This window comes from Equus quagga, chromosome 20, assembly GCF_021613505.1.
Source record: "Equus quagga isolate Etosha38 chromosome 20, UCLA_HA_Equagga_1.0, whole genome shotgun sequence".
NCBI classification, from domain to species: Eukaryota; Metazoa; Chordata; class Mammalia; order Perissodactyla; family Equidae; genus Equus; species Equus quagga.
Genome location: NC_060286.1, coordinates 9,970,944 through 9,990,102, shown reverse-complemented (window position 1 = coordinate 9,990,102; position 19,159 = coordinate 9,970,944). Strand labels below are relative to the sequence as shown.

Here is a 19,159-nt window from a genome sequence, read left to right as displayed (position 1 = left end):
TTGTCCAACATAATCACTGCAACAGCAATGTGCAGATATGGAAGAGAACCCAAGAAACGTTAACTAACTGCTCAAAATCACACAGCCAGTAAGCAGCATCACTGGGCTGGAACCCGGTTCTCCTGACTTACAGGCTCAAACTCTTGGACTATTAAACACCAGGATTTGACTCGAAGGCAAAACTCCCAAACTCTGAAGTTTTGGGGATAAAGTAAATGACAAAATAACCTATAGGAAAATTATCTTCATATAGACAGTACTATACAATTTAAAATACGGTATTTATAGTCATTCATTTCTACTTTCCAACTTTTTCCTGTTATTACTCTAGCAAAAGTAGTTTTATCACATCATATTACTACATATTTAAAAATAAACATAATAAGTATTACAAGAAAATATTTTTAATAATGATCCACGCTTACCTCCCCATGCTTAAGATGTTCTTCTGGTGAAAAATCAAATATTTCTTTTGATAATAGGATAGTTTTGATTTTTGAAACTCTTTTCTCCATTGGTTTTACTTCAGTTTCAATAGCAACTACATCCTAGAATTCCATAAACAAAAAAATACACTCATGCAGTATATGCTATACATTAATATCTATAAAACACAATTTATTGCCATTCATTCTGTTCTCATATTTAACCAAAATGTGTTTGCCACTTCTAACTCTTAAAAACTAATCAAGTGCTACACAGATAATGTTGATTGTTTTCAATAAAAATGTTCTTCTATTAATAGCATACACCACATTACAAAGCATTGCTGACATCTTGTTGAGTTAAAGATCCTCACAAGGCCAATTTTCAATTATTTATACTATGAGATCAAAAATAGTATGTATCCAAAACGTTTTTTAAGTAAATTCTCAATTATCTACAAATTCTTTAGATTTATCTTTGGAATGTGTTTAAACACTTGAACACAAGTGGGTCTAACATTTAAAAAATTCCCACCACTTTAAGTAAAATGATAAAGTCACCCCTGGGAAAGAAACACACGAGGAGCTAGAAAATTGACAGGATTTTCTTGCCAATCCCCTAATGAACCGTTGCCATGCAGAGAGTCACTAAATTGCTTTATAACTTACTCAGATTCATTTAAACAATAGACCATTTGTCCAGTGGTTACTCTCTCATCAGTGTCAACCTTTAGAACCTGGCCAAGAAGCTTAAAGTGAAAATGCCACAGTATGTGCTATAAAAACGCCATATTCAAGTCGACTCACACCGTAAGAGAGCCTTCAGACCTACAGAGCTCAATGCAGATACACCGTGGCAATAAAAGGGTACAGCTAATGATGAATGGGGTAGAAAAAACTACACAGAAATAGACTGAAGGTTTAAAACTTTAGCAGTTTGGAGCCATTCAATACAGGAGAAATATAACTTTATAAGCAAATGAAGCAATGAGTAACTTTATAGTGATAGCTTCAGATTATGAGGAAAAGTTAAATCATATTGAAATTATTTTCTGCACTTTATATTTAAAAAGGTATATAAAAGTGTACAATGTATTTTAGAGTGATTTCCATCAAAAATTGTAGAAGCATTTAAAAACTTTGGAAGAAGATTCAATAACCAAAAATATTTAACAACTATTATTCCCTGAAGTTACATAAATGTGGTATAGGGAATATCACTGAGAAACACAAGGTCAATAATTAAGACTAACTGCACGTGCCTTTGTTATGACACTCTACCCTTAAATAAATGCCTTGCACATTTTAAGCTAAAATAAATAAAATTATTTGAAAATCCCATGGCTGGCATACAGCAGCTCTTCAATAAATATTTGCTATCGGTGAATGAAGGCTTGGGAGGTCATTGTTTTAATTCCCTCTTTGCTCATCTGTGCTTTTAAATCAAACAACAGCTCCTCTCTGACGAAGAGAAAACACTGAGCTTATTTGATCAGGACTCTTCCCTTTAAATAGACCACTTCTGGACTGAGAATGGGGATACGATCTTTCGCTGTAGTTGGACCACAGGCAGCAAAGTAAAGTGAAATACAATTCAAGGAATAAGGACATAAGTGAAAAACATTGCAGATCAATGTGTCTTCATAGAATTAGGAGTTGGTTAGTGGTATAACTCTACTTTACTAAATGAAATATAAATTACAAACAAGAAATCGCATCTTTCTAGTGCCAACTTACGTCAGCCATTCGCTGAATCTGTGGAAGGCTTTCCATGATTTTTTGTTGTAAAGCCGTTACCTGACGCCTTAACTCATGTACGGATTGTGCAAAATCATCTGTTTCAAAAATTACTGACAAGTCTTCCAGGTCTGTGAAGACTGAATGTAAAAGATTGTGCTTCTGTTCTGAATCTTCCAAAGCCATCTAGATATGGGAAATAAGGGGAAAAAAGATAAAGAAACATCAAGATACTGAAACAAGTTGATTAAAAATTAAATCAGAGGGGCCGGCCCCATGGCACAGTGGTTAAGTGCACACGTTCTGCTTCGGCGGCCCAGGGTTTGCCGATTCAGATCCCGGGTGCAGACATGGCACCTCTTGGCAAGCCATGCTGTGGTAGGCGTCCCACATATAAAGTAGAGGAAGATGGGCACGGAAGTCAGCTCAGGACCAGTCTTCCTCAGCAAAAAGAGGAGGATTGGCAGCTGTTAGCTCACGGCTAATCTTCCTCAAAAAAAAAAAAAAATTAAATCAGAGAAAATTCTGTAACTGTGTATGGTGATGGACATTAACTAGACTTATTGTGGTGATCATTTGGCAAAATTTACAAATATCGAATCATTACGTTGTACACTTGAAACTAAAAAAAATGTATGTCAATTATATCAATAAAAAAACTTGAATCAGAGAAAATTTAAATTTGTCTCAATATTTCAAACTCCGGTACATTTCCAGTTACATCATAAAACATTGACTATTCTCTACTGTCAGTGGCCCCAGATGACTTTAGAGCGTCTACCCCATTCTGGTGGGCTCACAGCAGCTATCTTATATCACATAGCCCTATTCTTCCAGGCATCATTAATAGAACAAGGAACACCTGGCCTGTAGTCCGTCCCTCTGAAATTTGGAATTGGGGCCAAGAAAGCCATTCAGGCCCTCTCTAATTAGCTGGACTTGTAATCTTCAGAACATGTGTTTGAGAGAAATAGATAAGTGGGGATGAGAAATGAAGAGGAGGTCCTGTGGCTTGCCAGTCCTGGTGCCAGTGTCCTTCTTAGGCCTTACTACATGGTACCAATGACCTTCATGAGACATCCCTATAGCCCGAGTTGACTTGAATAACTTGATAGCAAAAGAGCTTTATCTGATGAAATCAAACGAAAGTGAAAAATATGCATTTCTAGAACTTCTTAGACATTCCTTCTTATAATTTCTCTTTTTTCTTTTAATAATTATAATTTATTTGCTTTCAAACTTAAGAGTTCAAAAGATCTCAGCTACCTATTGGAAATGTTCAACCTGCTAATGTAGTCTTTAGGTAATTCCATAAAAAATAACTGATATGAAAAAGAACATTTACTTATGCAACTAGAATTGTAATCATCAGTCTGTAAACTTAATCAGGTTATTCAGAATTTTATATTGGCCTTATTCAAAATCCTAGAAGGAGAAAACTTTAAGGAAAACAAAACCAAACCAATGCTTTTAACCAATAATACTTACAATAGCATCAAAAAACATAAAATACTTAGGGATAAATTTAACAATTTACATGCAAGACCTGTACACTGAAGAGTAAGAAACAGAGGTGAGAGAAATTAAAGAAGACCAAAATAAATCAAGAGATATATCATATTCCTAGAAAGGAACAGTCAAAGTGGTTAAGATATCAATTTTCATTACATTGATCTACAGATTTAATGCAATCACACTCAAAATGCCAACAAACCTCTGTATAGATATCGACAAGATGATTCTAAGACCTATATGGAAATGCAAATACCCTGATTAGCCAAAACAAATTTGAAAAAAAAGAACTAAGTTGTAGAATTTATGCTATCTGATTTCAAGACATACTCTAAAGCTATAATAATCAAGATTGTAGTAATGGTGAAAGAACAGGCACGTGGCTCAATACAACAGAAGAAAGAATCCAGAAATAAACCTACATGTATGAGGTCAATTGATTTTCAACAAGGCACCAAGTAATTCAACAGTGAGTTTTTTCAATAAATGATTCTAGAATAATTGGATATCCCCACTGAAAAAATGAACCTTGATCCTTGCTTCACACCTATACAAAAATTAACTTGAAATGGATCATAGACCCAAAAGTAAGAGTTAAAACTATAAAATTTCTAGAAGATAGGAGGAAATCCTCGTGACTTGGGGTTATACAAAGATTTCTTAGATACAACACAAAAGAATATATAAAAGAAAAATATTGATAAGTTGACTTCACCAAATTAATAAATTTGCTCTCTGAGAGAATGAAAAGAGAAGCCACAGACTCAGAAAAAATATTTGTAAATCACATATCTGATAAAGGACTGGTTTTTAGAATATTTTATAAATAACTCTTACAATTCAACAATGAAAAGACAAAAAACCCAAACAAAACATGGGCCCCCCCCAACAATGAATGAACGCCTCACAAAGGAAGTATACAAATGACACAAAGCATATGAATAAATGCTCAAATAAACATCGAACAAATGCTCAAATAAATCATTTGTCATTAGAGAAATGTCATTTAAACCACAATGAGATATTACTACATGTCACCAGAATGGCTAAAATTTAAAAGACAGATAATATCAAGTGCTGACAAGAATATGGAGCAATTAGAACTCATATTGCCAGTAGGAATGAAAAATGGTACAGCCATTTTGGAAAACAATTTGGTAGCTTCTTATCTAGTTAAATACTTACCATAAAAGCCAGCAACTGTACTCCTGGGTAATTACCAAATGAAATGACATGAAAACACATCCACACAAAGATTTGTATATGAATGTTCATAGCAGCTTGGTTCCTAATAGCCTATGGCAAGCAGCCCATAAGTTGGCCCCCAAAGATCCCCGCCTCCTGGTATTCATGTCCTTATAATCAGCTCCCTTGAATGTAGGCTGGGCTTACTCATTTACTCCTAATGAAATATGGCAGAAGTGATGAGATGTCATTTCCATGATGAGATTATATAAAAAGACTGTTCTGTCTTGGGAGCTCTCTCTCACTCTCTTTTAGATTTTGTTTATGGTGAGCAAAGCCAGCTACCACACCATGAGAAAGCCCTGTGGCGAGGCCTCCACATCTGTATGGACGAGGATCTTTTGAGGCCCTGCCAAGGGCCACGTGAGTGAGGACAGAAGTGCATCCTGTCTCTTCCCTCACCCAAACTGAGCCTTCAGATGAGACCACAGCCCTGGGCAACACTGTCTGCATTCACATGGGTGACTTGAGCCAGAGGCACTCGGCTAAGCCAGGCCTGGATTCTTGACCCTCAGAAACTGTGAGATGATAAATATTTGTTATTTTAAGCTTCTAACTTTTGGAGCAATGTGTTACACAGCAATAGATATCAAATACACAGCCCAAAGCTTGAAACAACCCAATGTGCATCAACTGGTGAAGGGGTAAACATACTGCATATTTCCATAAATGGAATACTATCAAAAGAATGAATTACTTATAAATGTAACAACCTGGATGAATCTCAAAAACATTGTGCTAACAAAACGTCAGGAACAAAAGACTACATACTGTATGATTCTATTTATAGGATATTGTAGAAAAGGCAAAACTATACTAACAGAAAGCAATGAGTGAGTGATTACCGAGGGCTGAAGAGAAGTGAAAGGGGACTGATCACAAAGGGGCATGAGGAAACTTTCTGGGGTGATGGAAATGTCCTCTATGTTGACGATGGTGGTGGTGGTGGTTACACAGTTGTATACCTTTATCAAAACTCATCTAGCTGTAAACTTTAAATAGGTGTATTTTACCATATGTAAATTATACGTACCTTAACGAAGTTGATTAAAAAACAAATTGTTTTCCTATTTTTACAATGACAATTTATGTTTCAATGATTCTTAATTACAAAGCAGTCTTTGTAGAAGCATTGTTAGGTTATAAAAACCTATTTTAACAAATATAATCCAGGTGGAAGGTTATAGTGCAATTAAAACAGACTTTTAAAGCTTAGTTGAGAATTTTGATGCTTCTTTAAGAGTCATTTTAAAAATCAATGCCTGGTAATGCTAGAAAAATGGAAAAGGGTATCTTAAAAGAAGGACAACTATTTTCAAAACAGGGACAAAATGAGGTATACACATATGACTAGTTATTGAGACAGAGTTCCAATTGCGGGATTTAGTAGGATACACTCTACGGGAAATCAGCCTGCATCTCCTTTGTCTCTACTTCCTCTAGCCCATAAACTACATTGCTAGCCAGCTTTAGCTCATAAACAAAGGCAAACAAATTAGGGAGTCCTCAACAGTTTGAGAGACACTTTCACACTTTCACATGTGTCAGTAGAAGGAAGCAAAATTCCAGCTGCTTTTGCCTGAGTTCACTCTTGTATAGTTTTTTTTAAACTCATAACAAGCATTTGAGGATAAAAGCCTCAATCCTCTCTTGTGCCTTTGCAAACTCCCTGAAAATGGTGAAAAACACAAGCAATTTAAAATAAAAAGATGACATGCTGTGGGGACGTGGAAAGTTAACCCAAGAGGTGGAGGCAGAAATCACAGGCGAGGGGATGAAAAGAAACAAGTGGGTGAAATGAAACATCTTTACAACCATTACCACAGGAAAAAAACGTGCCAACGAATCTCAAACATCACGGAGGTATGGAGTCAGCTGTTCACTTAGGAACACACTGTGCTATTCTACAGATATAAAAAGGAGTTGGATCAACTTTGAGGTCTGATTACTCTAAAAATTGTTAAAGAATAAACTTTTTCCTCAGAAACTCTTTCCCATGGCTGAATAATATGAGAGAAGGGAAATACACCTTCGCAGTAAAACTTAAGCCAATACTTAGTATCTGGAAGATCTCTCACAGCCATGGCCGGAGGAGGAAGACACTTGCATTTGTTTTGTCTTGGTAAGCTAGCACAGAGACACAGGGCACCTGTGGGGTACCAGGAAGGACAGCAAATTTGGAATCACGACATGCTAGAACTGGAAGGAACTACAAATCAGTTTTCTAATGCTGTGTAACTAATTACCACAAACTTAGCTGCTTAAAATAAAACCAGTTCATTATCTCGTAGTTTCCATGGCTCAGGAGTCCAGGCATAGCTTGGGTGGGTCGTCTGCTTGGGATGTCACAAGGCTGGAATCAAGGTGTCATCTGGTGTGCAGTTTCTCTTCCAAGTTCATTCAGGTTGTTGGCAGAATTTGGTTGTAGGACTGAGATGCCAATTTTCTTGCTGACTATTGACTGGGGGTCACACTCAAGCTTCCAGAAGCTGCTCTGGAGTCCTAGCCCCTTGGCCCTCACATAATATGGCAGCTTACTTCTTCAAGCCAGCAGGAAAATCTCTCTCCAGTCTGCTACCAGGGAGTCTTATAATCATATAACCATGATTAATCACGTATTCCCGGGAGTGACTATCCCATCACCTTAGCCATATAACAGAACCTAATCAATGGAGGGACTGTCTATCACATTCTCATATTCCTGCCCACACTCAAGGCGAGGGGATTAGACAGGTTGTGTACATCAGGGGACAGGAATAGGAGGAGCCATCTTAGAATTCTGCCAACTAAAACCATCAACACCGTTCAGCGCAACATTCTTACTTCACAGATGAGGGAAACTGAGGCCCAGGAAGGATGCAGTAAATTATCCAAAAAGTCATATAGTAGTTATGAGGACAAAAAGAACGAGATCCTGGTCTCCAAATTCCCTGTCCAGAGCCTGCCACTCTCCCAAGCTTCCTTCTGCCATTTGGCTTGAAGACAAGGTTGTTTTTCAGGAAAGAAGGGCAAAAGAGGACCATGATGGTCAGCTAAGTCACTAATCAGTATGTAGATTCTATGACACGCAGGAAACACTGAAATGACACTTACCTGAAGGGTGCTGGCACGGTGACTCAGCGTGTTTGAAGAGTCATAGTCAGCAGGATTAGCCAGCAAACGACTGGTTCTTTCTATCCACGCCTCAGTACTCTTCAAAAGGTCATGATATTCCTCCATCTTAATTGTGGCCTGTGAAAGACAGGCGGTACCCAGCTTAATCTGACGCCTTCTACTTCAGTTCAATGATTCTTGAATGAAGAATTCTTTGCTCTGAGTCAGAGTGTGTCAGGCGGTGCAGGGCTCTGTTCCCCATGGCTGGGCCACTTGCCCACTCCTCCAGCCCCCTTCAGGCTTTCATCCTTCCAACTTTTAAGACTAATCCTGACCATAGGTGGAAAGGTCTTATGAAGTTCTACGTCAATGCTACGGGCTCAGCAAAGGTTCCAAGTTAGCCTTACAACTAGTTGGGTTCCCATCTGATGCTTCATTTTGAAAACTGGATTTGTCTTTTGTCCTCCTGTACAGGGCCTTGTCCTAGAACATCCCAGTTCTTGTGAGCCTAGGATCCTGCCTTGTTCTTGCTAGATCACATGTACAACTCACCTACCATGACGGCTACTTGGAAGGGAGGGGGAGGGTCTCTCCACAATGACACTGTTTCTCTTTGTTGGCTCCCTCCTGGGACTCTCGAGATTGACTGCTGGAAATGTCCATCACCTATTGGGAAGCTCAACACCTGGACTCCTGCCATGGCCTGACATTTGGAAACTTGCTTCCTGCCTGCCCAAGCAGACTTCCTCTCTGTGTCAGCAGTGAAATCTCTCCCCTTAGCCCACCTGAACCTATCATGTGGTTAGTGTCAGGTCCTAAAACTGGCAATTCAAGGGAAACTGGCTGCCTCTGAATTTACATTTTTGTCCTGTTTTAAACTCATCGCCATACCACCACATGCGAGGCATAGTAATCACATGTTTCTGTTGCACCTTATTTAACTGTGAGGTTCTGGATTCTGCTCTCTGTGAGACTTGCTGGTACTGCTGGAAAGGAACCATCAGTTTATCCATCCATTCTTGAGCCTGTCCTGGATCCTGTTCAACAATGTCTTGAACTTCAGAATCCAGCTCATTTAGCTTGGAATGCCAGAGATCTAGCTCATCCCACATTTTCTGGAAAAGGAAATCATAAGCCAATATGAATGCAGATGTCATGGTTTATTGTGTTAATTCCTAGTTTGCACACAGTATTTGCACTTATAAATGCTACCAAAACAACATCACAGGAAGTTATTCACTTACGCCTAGCAACCACTTGTAACCTAAACCAAAAACACGTTTTATGAGGTCTCTTAACGCTAACTGTATTCATTTCAGTATGAATTAGCTGTACAGGAGCAGAAGGACCTGGACATTTCCAGAGATGAATGACACCAAACAGGGTCACTATAACCCTAATCTTTCAAGAGTGATGAGGTAATATCATGTTTAAAAAGGGCTTCAGTTAATGCCTGAACCTATTTAGACCAGAATATACATGTGCTTAATCTATAAGACTTTTTGTTGTTGTTGTTGTTATTTTGCTGAGGAAGATTTGCCCTGAGCTAACACCTCTGCCAATCTTCACCTATTTTGTATGTGGGTCACTGTAACACCATGGCCACCGATGAGCGGTGTAGGTCCGTGCCTGGGAACCAAACCCAGGCTGCCAAAGCAGAGTGCGCCAAACTTAACCACTAGGCCACCGGGCCAACCCTAGAAGACAATTTTTATTAAGTGCAAAAATAAAGCTAATAAAAAGAGAATAGCTGCTCTGACTCAGGATTAATGCAGTGGTAGAAAATTCTAGCCACATATATTAGTAGCAACTGCTTTTGGCTCAAGAAACCAATAGGCTGGATTCAAACCTGGACTTGTCTTGGGCAGAGGAAATCTCAAAGGTGAAATATTTAATTCTTACTGAATATTTGCTTAAGAACATAATTTCTTGAAATGGGAAAATCTGACCCATTTGTTAAATTAGGCTCCTCTATTTATTAAGAGTCCAAGATTTTGTCCAAAGGTGAGCCACATTCTGTCCCATTTTTAAAAGTCTCCATTCATATTAGAATATTTCCTTAAAATGTAGATTAGAATAAGAATGCTTTCCCTATGCAGGAGTTTACTTGGGAGTTAAGAGGTAACATATTACATTTATGTACATTTCTACCTAAGACTTTATTTCCTAAGACATTTTACAAGGGAAATAAATTCATAATTTCTATTTTCCTCTTTCCCCTTGCAGTCTAAAGAAAAGCTGTTAATCTATTCCAATCTATTGAAATATTTTTTAATCAAATACACTTCATAAATCTTCCATGTTATATTCCCCAACATTAATTCACCTTAGAAAACCAAAAACCCTAAGAACTGCTCCAACATAGAGACATGTCAGCTTTGCTTTTTCCATTTATATATTTATAAAATTTTTTATATCATTCTCCCCACGATAAGATCCTTGATTTCCTTTACTTGTGAAAAGGCTGGTTCACAACCATAGGCTCTCGGGGGGGGGGGGGGGGAGGTGGGCATATTCCCTCCATGGAAAAAGTGAGAACATGCAACCTTCTCCAGCGAGCCTCTGCAGGTGACACTCTCCATCAGGGTGGTCGCAAGGATCTGAGTTAGATCTCTGTGACAACTGATGAGCCGAGGGAATACCAAATGCCGAAGGAAGTTAAAGGAGAATGTTACCTTTTGAATTTCTTGAGCTTTCTCAATATTTTTGCTTTTCTGTTGCAACATCTTTTCAACATTATAAAGCCCATTGTTAATTTCATCTATTTTGCTACTCATTGCATATGACGGTGAACTTTTCAAGACTTCATTGCTAATCTGTTACAATGGGAGAAAGACACGTTTGGTTTAGAGATGTTTTCTGCACTCTAGTCACAGGTTCTAATGATAAAAGGGGTAGTCACACTGTTACATGATTTTACTTATAAAAATCTTTTAAGGGCTAGGGAGAAATACCAAACCATACCGGCTAGTGTGTTAATGAGAGGGTAGATTAGCAGAATAAGAAACAGCAGCTGTGCTGACTTGACCTTTTAAATCCAATCTATAAAAAGAAAAGGAAACCAACAAGCAAAAATTTGTTGAATGTAATCCACAGTATGTACTACAGATATGTGCTATGTTGGGCAAAACTACTGAGTGGACAACTTAAAACACTCCCATGGAGCAAATGATATGAAAAAGCTCCTGTGAGACAAATTATTTATTACACAATCTCTCCATTTTATGAGGAAATATTCTGCACAGAACTCTTTTCAATACAACCTAACCTATCCTCAAACTGACTTAAATAAATGTAATTCCCATCTTAATATTCATTTGGGTGAAAAAATTTTCTGAAACTAGCTATTTCTTGAAGATGCACAAAGCTTAGTTTTTCTCTGTGTGAATGTTTCTAGTGTACGTTTTCACAACAATCAGAAATCTAGCTGCTAAACAGTGTAATTTTTTATCTGAGTGATTTTCTTAAGAAAATAACTTGGGCTAGGAAAGACGATAAATGAATGTTGACTGTGTCATTTTTCAAACACTTGATTAGTTTGTATTACTGTTTTTTTAAAGTTATGTTGATAAGGCTTTCTCCAAACTGCCATTAAATAATGAAATAATACTTTACGCTTTTGTAAATCCTTTAACTCTTTTAAACACCAATCTATCTGTATAGCCATTGTGACTGGAACCTTCCAGTGCAGACAGTATACAGATGTAGAAGCTAAACAAAGGCTGAACGACTTGCTTAAGGTTACATATCATGGTAGTGGTTGAACTCCTACAAGGAGCCTCAAATCCCCAGACTGGATTCTCAGGCTCTTTTCACAACATCAGGCTGTTGACACTTTCATAAAATGTTTTTATTCCACAGACCATACCACAGTCAAAATTAAAAAAAAAAAATTAATCCTGTATTAGTTTTTTTTATTGCTATGTAGCAAATTACCACAGAATGAAGTTTTCTGGTATTTTGGGCAGTTATTCTCCCGGCAGAAATGTATATCGTTTAGGTACATTAGGAGACATCATGATTTAGGAAAAGTAAGCGGACACCTGAATTATACAGAATGGTACTGTGTCTGTTGCCTGTACCCTTTAGAAACATCACACAATAAACATCAGTTGCTGTTTGTTACAAACATACAAGTTACAGTTGAAATTTGCAACCCTACTTTTAAAGGGCAGATCTTGATTATTAGTTCTCTGTGTTAGGGATTCCATGAAGCATTCAGGAGAACGAATTTTCTTTCTCTCAAAGCATTTAGTATTCTCTTAAAATAAAATCAATGTATGCAATCCTTGAGGAAGTATCTCATAACAGATTTTCTTGTGTGTTAAATCAACAAGATTTGTTATAAATATATACATTAGGAGTTACATGTTTTTTAAATGGGTTAGATTTTCCTAAGAAATCTGTCATAGAAGTGAACTAAATCTGAAATCTGATTTTTTGTGTGTATTTCATATCTACTTTATTTAATAAGTTAGAGGTATTCTAGGCTTAAAAACAGCAATACAAAAATCTTTCTGTGGATGCTGGACCAAAGAGAATTTTGTTCTGCTGGATTTGGGCTGCCTTTTTACAAACCAATAAAAGTGTCTTGCTAAACTCCTAAGACTCCAGGACTACGAACCATTTCTCACTCTTTCTTCCAACCTGGACTTTCAGGTATAAAGATTTGCCCAGGCATGTTTCGCAAGAGTGGTGTTACCATCGTCATTAGAAAGACACTGTATTAAGTGCTATTCCTAGTGAGTTGCGAAATTTGTGTTCTTATAGCCCTGGGTTGCAATTTCAGAATGTTGACAGAGAATATGTTTTAAAGCAAAGTATTCTTCATGCTCCAAATTTTAAAGTGTTTCTCTAGTTAAAAAAAAAAAAAGCCAAGTAAAAGATAATATATAACTCTACTTTTAAATGCGAAAGAAAAACTAAGCATCTTGACGACTACAAGTAAACAGATCATCTAATTCTGTTATCTATGTCACTTATTTAGAGCAATATCTCGGTATTCAATACACAAAATTATCATTAGCTAAACTCTATAAAAATAGTCATAGCTGAAATCTGGGCAAATGAAAATGTGACATTAAATGCTATTTCCTTCTTTATATTCATTCAACTCCATAAATAATAACACTAGTACAAACATTATTATTACCTTCTCCTCTACGTCTTCTAAAGCTTTTCTGCATTCTTCCACCTGGGATTCAATCTCTGCAGGGACTATGGTGTACATTTCAGAATACTTGATTCTCAGTTTTTCCATAATATTCTCAAAAGTTAGCTTCCCTTTTGTAAGAACGCTTTGAAGCTCCTAAAAACATCGAGAGAGTTTCAAATACTCACAGGACAGGGAAAAAGTTTAACTCTAAAAATGAAAGCAGGTTTCCAGCACATCCTTAGGATTTAAATGGACAAACTTTGCATGACAAAACCTCACTATTGATACAAGCTGTTTAAGCCTGAGAGATACTCAGTGTGGTCAGAGGATGCTTTCCAATTTGGAAGAATTAAACTTGATATCTCTTCCTAGTGTCAAACCATTGTCCTGAAAAGACGTTACAACATCTCCTGCTTCTAAAGTACCTCTAAGATTCAGTGTATCTCAGTAGCAGTCTTGATCTAAAAAGCTGCAAGGAGCAAAAAGTTTCAAAGAAGTTTTTTTTTGTTATTAACTTGTTGCCATTTCTGCTTCTTGCTACATTATCATCACAATGATTCAAGGCCACTAAAAGCCCTGTGCTTGAAGCAGAAGTGTCTGCTTTCATGTAATTAGACAGCCCAGCAGAGCTCAACTTCTTTGAAAAGGGCGGGTTCCAGTTCCACGCAAAGAATGTGGGTTTGGGGAGATAAAAGAGACCTGAACAAATGGTCTATTGGTTGTGGCCTAGAAACAAAATCTGATCTACGTTCTCCTGCACTAATTATAAAGGAGAAACTCATTTGTTTGGGAAAGTTTCCCAAAGGTCAAGTAGAAAAATACTTCTTGACTTAACTGTGGCTTTTTGGGGTTTTTTCTTTTTTTTTACAGTAGCTGTTCAGTAGCATTATTTGTCTTAATGGATTGAGTCACCACACTGAAGAATGATTACGATTTTGAATGACTATGATGCGTGACTGTTTTCCTTTTAACCCTCAGCAGAGGACAACTCTAGAAAGGGAAAGTGAAAGAACAATGCTATTCAGGCAGTCTGAGGGATAGCGTCACCCTGTTTAATCCAGACCTAGGCGGGGTACAGGTCTTCATTCAGAGCTTCACGTACATGGCGGCCCCACAAAGACTGCTTCTGTGAGGGACAGTGAGTTTCCTTTTTCAACTCTGATCACCAAAAGCTCTGATTAACAACAGCATGCAACTTTTGAACAAACTTCCAAATGTCATTTTTGCCCGTTACCATTGGATCTGAACGAGAAGAGATTTTTCTGAAAACATGAGTCCCCAAATGACACAGGGGCATGTACACAGTCCCTATGGGACATCATGTTGTGATATAATAAATAAATGTGGTCTTCATCCTGGGTTCCTGGCACAGCTTCTAAAACCCTTGGTATTTCCTGGATAGAGGTGAGAGGGGCGTCTTTTGTTATTTATCACAAGCCTTTTTCAAGCATACCTGAGTTTATGCTGACAAATAAAAATGGCAAGCAATAGGATATATTGGAGTATATGAGGAAGCCATTTGGTGTAAACCTAATTCGGCCTGACCTTGTCTTTCCAAAAGGGCCTGACCGAGGCTGTTGAGCATGCATTGTATATCTGCTTTAGAGATTCCCTATGGCAAGAACAAAGGCGCAACTTGAGATAAAGGTGCAACTTCCCTCCCTCTCCCAACATTGGCATTTCCTTAAGGATTCAGCATCTTTCCTTAGGCTAGGAACTGATTGCTGCGCTCACCTGTGACCACTCAGCTCGAGACAATAGACTTGCCTCCTGCTACACCCTCCGAGATAGCAGACCCACTACCTGCTGTGTCCATCAAGCGCTGTGCCGACAGGACAATCTTGTGACTATTGTGGGAGGGACATTTCAATCATATGTGAAATATACTGTATGGGGCTATATAACCACTCTGTATGCCTCACTTCTTCGGTGCCTTTTCTTCCTTCGGGAAGAAAGGCCCCAGGCCATGGTCCTCAGATTTTGGCTCAGAATAAACTCATCCCAAATTTTCCTTTATAGATTGGTTATGGATTATTTTCGTCGACAATGCTAATGAGATGACTCTTGGAGGGCCCCTAGAAAGCTTCAGGAGCCCCCTCCTGAAGGGGGGGCTGGTTGCCAGAGGAATCAACCATGTGATTAGAGGTTTCAGACCCACTCCCCAACCTCCAGAGAGGAGAGAGGGGCTGGAGGTTGAGTTAATCACCAACAGCTAACGATTTAACCAATCATGCCCATATAATGGAGCCTCCATAGAAACCCCTAAATGACAAGGTGTGCAGAACTTTGGAGTTGGTGAACACATCAAGGTGCTGGGAGAATGGCACACCCAGAGAGGGCATGGGGGCTCTGTGCTCCCACGCCTAAACATTGCCCTACGCGTCTCTTCCATTTGGGCTACTCTTGAGTTGTATCCTTTATAATAAACCAGTAATAGTAAGTAAAATGCTTTCCTGACTTCTGTGAGACATTCCAGCAAATTATTGAACCTGAGGAGCAAGTCCCGGGAAGGCGTGATTTATAGCCTGTCAGTCAGAAGGACGGAGGCCTAGGACTTGCCACTGGTGTCTGAAGTCGGGGTGGTCTTGAAGGAATTAGCTCTTAACCTGTGAGGTCTGTGCTAACTCCTTCCCGGTAGTTAGTGTTAGAATTGAATTGAATTGTAGGACACCCAATTGGTTTCCACAGAGTAGAAGAATAGGTTGGTGTGGGGGTAAAAACCCCACACATTTGGTGTCACAGTGTTGTAAGTAAAAACAGTTCCATTCTATCAGAGATGAGACATTACACCCTAGTGAAAGGAGTAGTCTGACATGCTACTCAAGAGTCTAAGGCCCCTGTCCACTAAACACACTTGAAATGTGGCTGAAAAAGGGCTGCTTGGTCCTGACTGGCTTACTTCTGAACCTGGTCTCAACTCCACTCTCTGCACTTCAACTGCACTGATCTCCTGTCACTCTGCCCATTCCATGCCACAGGGCTTTTGCACATGCCTTCTTTTCTCCTGGACCACTCCCTCCACTCTAGTCACTAAGCTACCTCTGCCCCAAGGACTTCAGATTCAAGACTGTGGACCTTGTATCAGCCACATTCACTGTTCATTCCTCACTTACCTCAAACTCTTCTGCCTTTTCTGGGTCCTCTTGTAATGCCATATTTTGGAAAGAAGTTGTGGTTTGTTGAAATAAATTCTTCAAACTAATTATTTCTTTTGTGAAAGAATGTCTTTCTTGGATTTCCTTCTGCATCATTTCCTTATTTTTTTTAACTTTCTGCAAAAGCCTAAAACACAGCATCAAAATAAAGTGTTTCTCTATCTGCTTTTCTGTGAAATAGTTTCATTTCAACAATTAATACAATGTCTGCAGAGCTCACAAAAGAAGTTTTCCTGAGAGAAAAGCAACAGTTTTCAATGATTCATATACTACATATACAAATATATATCAACTCTATCACTCAATCAAAAACCTCTCTAAATCTTTCATCCCCAAATACCCTCTTTTCAGGTTTTACATTCCAATTATCATTTCTATGCCCTTTTTCTCATTGTAATCAAGAAATTACAACTGAGTTCAAATGAACATGACTTAGGTGTGTGAACTCTGTTCACACACCTAACCGAACCGGGTGGGTTCTTGGGGACAGACAACTCCACTAGCCTTTTTTTCTCAGCTGACCCCATTTGCTGTGGATGTAGCCACCATATTAGTAGGGGAATTTAAGTGAGGAAAATCTTTCCTGAAAGCTATTTCCTAAGTATCTCTAGCCATATATTTATTATACCCTTTGATCCAATGGTTCTACTTCTCAGCATCTTTCTCAATGAATTAATCACAAATGCAGATAGAGATTCTAGCATAAGAATAGTCACCACAGTGTTTATAAAGGTAAAAAAAAAATTACCTAGAATTTCAAGGTCCAACATGAGGGGCTTGGTTAAATAAATTATGGCATATGCACATGGTGAAATATTGTACAGCTATGTTTTAAAGATCATTTAATGGCACAGGAAAATAAACATGATATGTTGATAAATGATTGAGCAGAATAAAAAACAGTATAAGTACTATGACCACAATTTGTTTAAAAATATTGTAATTGTAATTGTAAAAAAGCGATTGGCAGTGGTTGTTGCAGAGTGCTGAGATTAAAGGTGGGTTTTATATTAATCTTTATAATTGTCCACATTCTCTAAACCTCCTATAAATTAGAAAAACAGTAAACATTAAAAAAAAATGGAAGGATATTCACCCTCAGTAATACCAGGATGGAGACGAGGTGCTTGTTTTAATTATGGCTGTTAATCTTTTGCATCCCCTTTTATACCTATCAGTGTTGACTCAATTCTGTTGTATCATTTTGTCATTATTCCATACATTTCTATAATCTATAATCTCAAAATTCAATATTTTCTAAATTTTAAGCCTGAGTTGTCAAGTATGTTTTCTTAATAGTTTTTCTTAAATCTTACTTGTTGCATCGTTCTTGCATAGACATAATCTCTTGAAATGCTGGAACAGCTTCCACAGCCTCTAAGCTTTCAGGAGCATTCTGGATGCTTTTTATGCGCCGAAGAAGCAGGGTCAGTAACAGCTGCTGCTTCTCCACATTCTCTTCGTATTGGCATAAACAGTCCAGCAGCTCAGAGAGCTCCTCTGTGGTGGCTGCCTCTTTTGTTTTGGAAATTTCAGGGAGTTCTTCTTGAAGATTATCTAAAATAATTGCTTCTCGTTCAATCTAATTCAGTAAACAAAAAAAGAGAGCTAAAATAAATAAAACATACTTTGACCATTTCAGGATCTCAAACATACCTTGCAACCATCATTTTTGTATACCAGCTCTTCAAAGGGTTCCTAATGCTACATCCTAGTTCAAGGCAGTATTTGTCTTCCCGTAGCTGGGAAAATTATTCCTCCACTATCAGTAGCCCATGACTGCCAGCTACTGAGCATGTAGATGTGTGATTAAAAGGAAGTACTGCTGTTATAAGAGCTGAAGGAAACACTGTTGAATATTTTCATAAATAATTTCTTTCCTCTTCATATTTCAGTTGCATAAGGCAATTATTTCTCCTGATATATCCATAAGGTAGTTAGAATGCACTCCACCAAGTTGCATCTACCAATTATAACAGGTTGGGCAACTACTGGATAATTTTTACAGATCTCTTTTCTTTCATATCTGATTCCAATATGCTCACATAAGTAAGTCCAGTCGGTCCTCATTACCCTGACACCCACACCAAAGGGAAAGTAGCCCAGATTATTGAATTAATCACGTATTTATTAACCACTGCTATGTGCAGACCCCAGAAATACATCGTATATCTAGAAATTGGAGTTCTACCAACATCACACATTTGTCACATTCTGCCCTGCGTTGTTAACTCTCCTGCTCTATGTTCAAACAGAGTCAGGCATGACGTTCTTGACGTTACAGAACATCACACAGTCCACTACATTTATGATATCGTGGTAACTGAAATGATGAAGGAGGACCTGGGGGCCCTGTAAGACACACCAGAGGAAAACTCAGAAGCCCCAGCATCAATTAAGTTTCCAGGGGCGCAATGGTCTGGGGCATGCCAGGACTTCTATAAGGTAAAGATCATGTTGTCTGATCTTGTACTTCTATCGCTAAAAAAGCAGCACAGCACTGGATACGTCTATTGGGATTTTGGAGGCAGTACATGCTCGACTTGCAAATATTGCTCAGTTCCAATGTTGAGGGGAGCCTGGAAAAAAAGAGGCACTGACTGCTGGAGAGTTTGGGCTGAGGTATAAGCTGCCCTGCCACTTGGACCACAGGATCTAGCTGGGTCCCCCGTCACTAGAATACATGGGTGCAGGTGTAGACTGGCCCCTCTCCAAGAGACCCAGTTATGGAATTTGTGCTTTCCATCACCTCAAACCTAAACTCAGTTGGGTTGGAAGTCCTCGTTCTCGGGCAGGCAGCTACACTTCCACCAGGGAACGAGATAAAGCCTCCGCCG

General features: G+C 38.4%; 1 protein-coding gene across 6 annotated transcripts in view; it reads right to left on the bottom strand.

Moving 5' to 3' along the window:
- The window catches only part of LOC124230766 (nesprin-2-like), a 298,061-nt gene that overhangs the window by 107,323 nt on the left and 171,579 nt on the right, over positions 1–19,159 (bottom strand). For all 6 annotated transcript variants that reach the window (XM_046647128.1, XM_046647127.1, XM_046647130.1 and 3 more), the window contains exons 52-59: positions 17,639–17,904; positions 16,281–16,449; positions 13,165–13,320; positions 10,688–10,828; positions 8,945–9,127; positions 8,013–8,150; positions 2,163–2,348; positions 426–548 (exon numbers count right to left, since the gene is read on the bottom strand). In XM_046647128.1, the coding sequence (XP_046503084.1) occupies positions 426–548; positions 2,163–2,348; positions 8,013–8,150; positions 8,945–9,127; positions 10,688–10,828; positions 13,165–13,320; positions 16,281–16,449; positions 17,639–17,904 (1,362 nt within the window). The remainder of the gene's footprint in view (positions 1–425; positions 549–2,162; positions 2,349–8,012; positions 8,151–8,944; positions 9,128–10,687; positions 10,829–13,164; positions 13,321–16,280; positions 16,450–17,638; positions 17,905–19,159) is intronic.